The sequence below is a fragment of the Miscanthus floridulus genome, chromosome 1, assembly GCF_019320115.1.
Source record: "Miscanthus floridulus cultivar M001 chromosome 1, ASM1932011v1, whole genome shotgun sequence".
NCBI lineage: Eukaryota > Viridiplantae > Streptophyta > Magnoliopsida > Poales > Poaceae > Miscanthus > Miscanthus floridulus.
In genome coordinates this window covers 121,663,908-121,670,895 of record NC_089580.1, presented here as the reverse complement: position 1 = coordinate 121,670,895, position 6,988 = coordinate 121,663,908, and the positions used below count along the sequence as shown (strand labels likewise).

The following is a 6,988-nucleotide window of genomic DNA, read 5'->3' as shown; positions in this document are numbered from 1 at the left end:
TTCTATGATTTTTGCTCTCTTTCTTCATTAATTACATTGCCATGTCAGCATTTTGCCTACGTGGCAAGTCATTTAATGAGAATAGAAACCATCATCAATACACCATTGGGACTGCCCTAATCGGCACTTATGCAAAGATGGGAGTATGTTTTGCTATGGCATCCTGCTACTAATTCTGGTCCACATCCATGTCGACATCGTCCACCACTCTGAATTTAGTACATGAATAACGCCTTCCCTCCCAATTTTTCCCCCTGTCCTTTTGGGAAATGTCACACCCTCACTTTTTATTTCCCCTTTTCCAATGACACCGCCTCTGTAGCATCCCCTCGAGGAAACGGAAGCACCAAAGCAAGCTGTTTCGCGTGGAAGCTAGAAAGAATATATGTGAGCCGGCGGCGGCATATGTTTCAGCTGCTGCTGCTGCGGCTTCTCCTGAAGCTGATGCTTCTCCTTCGCCGCATTAGATGCTTCTGTTCCATGTCGTTTTCATGGCGTTAACCATAAAGCCATCCCATTCGTTTCGTTCCCTCCATCCTGCTTCATTTATCATAGTAGGTTAGGTTGCGAATTGGTCCTGTCCTCTTTGGCCTTAAGCTAAAGTGCTATGCTAACAAAAAGCAAGCTGTTCAATGGCCTCATCGATGACGTCGCTGACGGTGCAGGTATCAGCATCACGTCAACACAAATTGTTCGGTTCAATGATCCAGGAGTAGATGAACAAGAACAATGCTAATCGACAATAATCAGGGCGATTAATCATGTACTCCGTAGATAGCAAGGCAATCGCATTCAGAGTGGCTTTCCATCAACGCAACCTTGCTGGGCAGTAACGTGACGGCATTTCCTTGCTTCCTCAGAGTCACAGTACTATCATCATCAAGCGGCAAATTGGGTATGTGACCTATCCTCAGTCATCACCTGAGTGCAACATGCAAATGCGGAGAACCTTCTTTCTTTGATGACAATCTGAACGAATGAATATCAGAACCGCATAATCCATCATAGAAACTTGGTTCAGTTCAGGATTATTCTCCTTATATATCCATCCTCCTCATCTATGCAATGCATGATTTTTACAGGACACATAAGCAAAAGCAATGCTCTGAAACCACTGCAAGCAAGCAGAGCTTGCTAAATGCAAATCACCACCTCCATAGCTTAGTACCTTGTAGTACAAACATGGTTATCTCCTGAACATGGTTTCTTCAGACAACCTAATACTAATAATCTAGTAAAAGCATCACAAAAGCTAGATATACTGCTCCACTATGATGATTTGAAACATATAACAAGACTAAAAATGTACATATATTTCTATCAGAAAGAAATATATATATCTTGTGTCCTAACAACAGTGATGAAAAGCTAGTTTTGATTCTTCCTCCACCTTTCTTTCTCCCTTCGTTCCTTTGTGGAAAGCAAAGCCAGCGAGCAAATGGCATCCACCTCGAGAAGCACCACCAACCAAAGTGCCATGGCAAAGGAAGGCGGCCAGGCCACCGAAGTGGTGGCCATCCCATTCCATTGCCGTAATGGCGTATTCATTCAGGCATGGCATGGATTCACTGTGCGATTCAATTCCGTTGGTTGAAGAGTACTTTCTGCTTTACCGCGCGCGTGTAGTGCCAATGCCAATGCAGCAGCCGCCGCCGCCGCCGTGGAAGAGGGAGCTAGTACTCGACGATGAGGCTGCCAAACGGCGCGCGGTGCGGGATGCCCTTGCGGCGCTTCGTCGGCAGGGTCGGCTGCGGCGTGGGTGGCGTGAAGCTCTGCTTCTTGTCGGCATTGCGCAGGGCCGAGGAGGAGGACGTGGAGTCGTCGCCGTCGGCGGGCAGGAGGAGCCAGTTCCTGGCCTTGGCGGCGTCGGGGGAGCAGCCGATGACCTTGCATCCGAGGGAGCAGAAGCGGAAGTTGTCGAGGAGGCTGCGGGCGCAGACCTCGCAGAGGTTGGCGGACGCCGACGCGGCCTTGCCTCCGCCGCCGCAGCCTGGCTTCTGCTGCTGCGGCCGCTCGTTGAGGAAGACGACGCGGGCGCTGTTGATGACGTAGGTCTGCACGCCGGCGATGTCCATGAAGCGCTGGATGTCGGAGACCCGGATGACGTCGTGGTAGGAGGAGCGGCGGATCTGGATGGTGTGGTGGTCGCGGTGGCCGTGCGCGAGGCACAGCGAGCACAGGGCGCGCGTGCCCGTGCCCGCGCCCGCGGCGGCGGAGCTGCAGTCGAGGCAGAACATGTTGCACTCGCCGCTGCGGTGGGAGTCGCTGTGCTTCTTGCAATGCGCGAAGAAGCGCGCGGACAGCAGCGGCTGCAGCCAGCGCGGCCACTGCTCCGCGTACGCCGCCGTCGCGGCCTCCTCCTCCGGATCAGGGTCAGGGCCGCCGCCTCCCTGCACGGAAAACAACCAAGAGCGTCAGTTGACTAGGCTATGCAGCACAACCACTTTGCTCAATGGCCAAGCATTTGAATTGGCTGTTTGCCAAGAAAAGCTCAGCGATGGATTGACAAACAAACAAGATGGAATAGTAGCCTTCAAGAGAGAGAGAAAATTCTATCTCCTTGGAACCATCGCCAAGAAATTTGGTTGCTTGCGCTCAAAAAATTATTGCTTGGGGAAGGGCGGCACGGAATTCATTTGATAGCAAGACAATCAGAATGAGACGCCGGCTGCATCGGAGAGGCAATGCGGAGATCCCAAAGAAAGGGGCTGAGGCGGTCAAGAAACACTCGTTCAATCTAGGCCCTTCAATCTATGGCATCGCCGCCATTGCCGCACAGAGGTAAGCATTCGTCCCAAATACCAAACCGAACCCCAACAGTAACGGAAAGAAAACAAGTTGTTTTTGGCTGGCAAGAAGGCAAATCGAGAATGGCAGGGCCCGGGGGCTACAGAAGACAGAAGGAAGGGGATGAGCGGCTCCGGCCAGGTAACTCACCATGATCCTGCGGTTCTTGAGGCGGAGCTCCTTGAACGGGGACTCGTGGTCAATCGCCATCCGATCCTCTTGTTGCTCCCCTCTGAGAGAGAGAATGAGACCCTTGCTCTCCAAGTCGAAGAGCCGAGTCGAGCCTTCTTCTTGTCGTCCTTGCTCCTGCACGCAAAGGAAGACGGGGGGCAGGGGCGGAGAGCGCGGCGGTTTCAGGCGGCGACGGGAGGAAGGAAGATGTGGGCAGGGCAGGGCAGGGGCAGCGGCAGGTGAGGCAAAGCAAGCAGAGGGGAAATGGGCTGGCGAATGGGCTGCTTATATGCAAGCGGACGCGGCCTGGGGCGGGTTGCGAGGTGGGGAATCGGAATAGCAACGGGTCGCTGTCTGCTAGGAGGCGGCTGCGGCAGAAACGAGGGAGGGATCGCCGTTGACAGGTAACTCCCAAACCACAGTAGTTTTCTGGTACGTTAATTATACCGTCACGTAAGTATTTTATTGATGTGATAAGGTAGTTATTGAAGAGATATATTAAAAATCATAGAAATTAGGTCTAAGTTATAAACCATATCTACACGAGAACCAAAACATGAAGGGACGTGATCGATAAAGAATGGAAAGAGAACGTATGTGATTGGATAAAATATTATTCTGTAGAAGCTATCCATTGAAATCATAGTTTATATATATATATATAGTTTATTGAAATTAATAGCTATAGAAACTATAAGTAATTTTTAGCATTGGGACTGTCCTTGTCCCCTCCCCTCACCTCCTTCCAGGCCGCTAGGTCTCGTCGTCGTCGCCTGCCAAGTCCAACTCCTCCAAATCAAATCCTCATGTTTGTTTGTTTTTTTGAGAAAAAAATCCTCATGTTTGTTTATAAAATACTCTAGTACTATATATAGTGACAGAAACAGAAGAAAAAAGGAAAGGTAATCCATCCACCCATTTGAAATTCGAAATCGCAGCATCGGCATCGGCGGCTGCCGCTGCTGCGGCAGCCAGCAGATGCGTTATTCGCGAGGAGGGGAGGCCATTAGTTTAGTTGAGCTTCAGCCAGCCATCCTAATAATATCTTCCCCGCTTCGATCGATTAATCAATGGTGGATGGGATTAAATATAAATGCTCGGTTAAGTACGCCACCATTAATCAAATCATCTGTTTGGGTTCCCTTTCCTCCCCTGGCGACGACCGCCACGCCACTAGCCCACTATCGACGGTCGACGCCGCACACTCCCCCTCCGTTTCCGTTCCAACCCATTTCCGTGGCATTGCGCATTCGCGCTGCGCGTGGAATGCGAAGGAAACGCCAGGCGGGCTCTCTGCTCCTGTTCTGCTCTCCGTGCCTGCTCTGCCGACCAGGGCAAGGCAACGCAGGAGGGCAGGACAAGACTTGACCTCGCCGGACGGCACCTTTTCCGTCTCGATTTGGACGGCGAAAAGCCTTGCCATGCCAGCTTTCTTGCTGCTCAAGTTGGTTGTAGAAGATTTTGGTAAGTCGTCTTCACGGAGCTAGCTCGTTTTCTTTTTCTTTTTTTTTTATCTTAGTATTTTTAGTATTAGTATGTCAATTTCCAAGCCTCGAAATCAGCACATTAATCATAGAAAATTAAAGTAAAGTACCCCTCTACAATTTGACTACAAAATAAACATCCACATTAACTCTCAAGGTCGGGAAATGATCAATTAGCTAGAAAAAGGTAAAATTAAACTACCCTTCTAAGTGCTGTTAAATTACCTACATCTGCATTAAGCAAAAAATTAACCCTAAACTAATATTCTATCAATTTCTCTATTACCAGCCCATCTCAATATTAAAAATAGCCTCTTTATGTTGGATAAGTGATTGGATCTTTGCTTCAGAATACAACAAGTTCAAAGTTGCAATGATAAATACTTTGTGCGCACAACGACATCTATCCCCTAGGCCAAATATTGACAGGGATATCATTTCGTTAATGTCTACCTCTCTTTCTTTCTATACTACTATTGCAAAGAGAAGCGTTACCCAATATTAAGTGCCTCAAACTCATTACACTATCCATTACCTCCACTCTCTCTCTCTCTCTCTCTCTCTCTCTCTCTCTCTCTCTCTCTCTCTCTCTCTCTCTCTCTCTCTCTGTTCCGAGAAATTTGAGTGAAACTTTGACCAACTCAAGCACAAGTAATTCTGACCAACTCGAGCGCATAAAACTTTACCAACTCAAGTGGATTAAATCCCGACCAATTCGAGCATATGCAACTCTGACCAGTTGTTGACACACACCGTGGATAAGCCCACCATACATGCATGCCATGGATACATTATCATGTAGCTCCAAACGTCTCCAAACGGTGGATCATATGTGTGTGTTGGTCATGTAGCTCAATTGGAATGAAAACGCCCCAAAAATAGTGGATCATATGTTGTTGTGGAACTTATAGCTCCAAGTGTTCTAAAATGGTGTGTTACATGCGTTGTGTAACCGCATAAGAGCATCTACACCAGATTAAGAAAAAGTGACATCCTGTCCTTGTGCCAGTGATAAAGTGGATCGAATTGAAGAAAAAAAAAAGGCTCCAACAAATCTTCTTTCCAATCCCCTTTTTCTAATTCTTTTTCTCAATTGAAAAAGTATCCTTCAATCCCTAAAAAAAAGACGAGATCAACTCATCACCTTTCCCTTTCTCTCCCGATTCCATGCATCCGGCAACCTCACCGGAGGAAGTAGTCGCGCTACACAACTGCACCACACACTAACGGAGCATCACTTGTTGTCGTGCTTGGGGTCGAGCGGGGGCCTTGCCATGCCGGGGCCACCAGGGGCTGAACGGGCGAGCTACACCGGCCGTCGCATGAGGGCAAGTACAATAAGATGCTGTAAGCGGGCTAAATGCTACGCTGGAGGAGAGAGAGGAGAAACGGGCTCTAAGCTTACAGTTAGTTTGGACACAAAAACAAAAAAAAAACTTTATGAGACAGACAAGTGGGTCATGTATTAACCGTGAAGAGCTAGCTGAGAGAAGACCGTAAGAAATATTACAGCCAGCAAGCCCGCTGTATTATTAGCCAGGGACACGGAGGGTTGAGCAGGAAAGCTATGCATGCAGGCTCTGCATCGTGGCCGCCGCCGAGTTTGAGCGGGCGAGTTGTGCGTGTTCTGCCACGCCGGTCATCGCACCGCTGCTGGGAAGGCACCGCGAGAGGGAGAAAGAGAGAAAAAGGAGATTTCTACCCATTGACAGATGGGTCCTACCTAAATAGAGGGATGGACTTTCTTAATCCACTGCCTATAGTAAATTTTAAGAAAAAGGAAAAACAGATTGGTGGAGATACTCTAGGATCAGAAGAAAGATCAAGGCCTTGTTTAGTTGGCGATTTTTTTTTGAAAAAAGGTACTGTAGTATTTTTCGTTGTTATTTGGCAATTAGTGTCCAATCATAGTCTAATTAGGCTTAAAAGATTCGTCTCGTGAATTTCGTCTAAACTGTGTAATTAGTTTTATTTTTTATTTATATTTAATGCTTCATGCATGTATCTAAAGATTCGATGTGACAGGGAATTTTGAAAAATTTTGCAAAATTTTGGGAACTAAACGGTACCCAACTTATGATAGAGATGTGGTTTTCCATGGACGATTATATTTCCGAGGACAATAAACGCCAATGGAACAGTTGACTTTTAGGGCCTCTTTGGCATGGCTTATGCCGGCTTCATCTATTTTGTGCAAATCGAGGCACTGTAACGTGAAGCCGTTTTGTAAGCCGGGGTTAAAATGAACTAGAAGCCGGAAAAAGACAGTTTTTCTGGCTTCACCGGCTTTGGCTTCACCGGTAAAGCCGTTTTAGATGAGCCGTGCCAAAGGGGGCTTTAGATTAGGATCATCTCTCATTCTCTCTTGTTATGAATACAATCAACCAATTAAGCCTGACGCATCTACAGTGTTTTAACTACTACTGATCCTGATGTCATGCCTCGAATCACTGGATTTGTAATTAGTGCCCTACTCCAACTGTTGCCTCCTATGCTCAAGCTTTGTTTGTTGTTGTTGCTGTCAATCATGTACAAATACAAACGGT

At 47.6% G+C, this 6,988-nt stretch overlaps 1 protein-coding gene across 1 annotated transcript; it reads right to left on the bottom strand.

Annotated features, from left to right (window-relative positions):
• Nucleotides 1-982: 982 nt before the first annotated feature.
• LOC136492289 (uncharacterized) lies at nt 983-3,209 on the bottom strand. The gene is made up of 2 exons (XM_066488362.1): nt 2,938-3,209; nt 983-2,390 (listed from the first exon to the last, which is right to left on the bottom strand). Exons 1-2 carry the CDS (start codon nt 2,995-2,997, stop codon nt 1,674-1,676), a joined length of 777 nt encoding a protein of 258 aa, XP_066344459.1. The 5' UTR covers nt 2,998-3,209; the 3' UTR covers nt 983-1,673.
• Between the last annotated feature and the right edge of the window lie 3,779 nt (nt 3,210-6,988).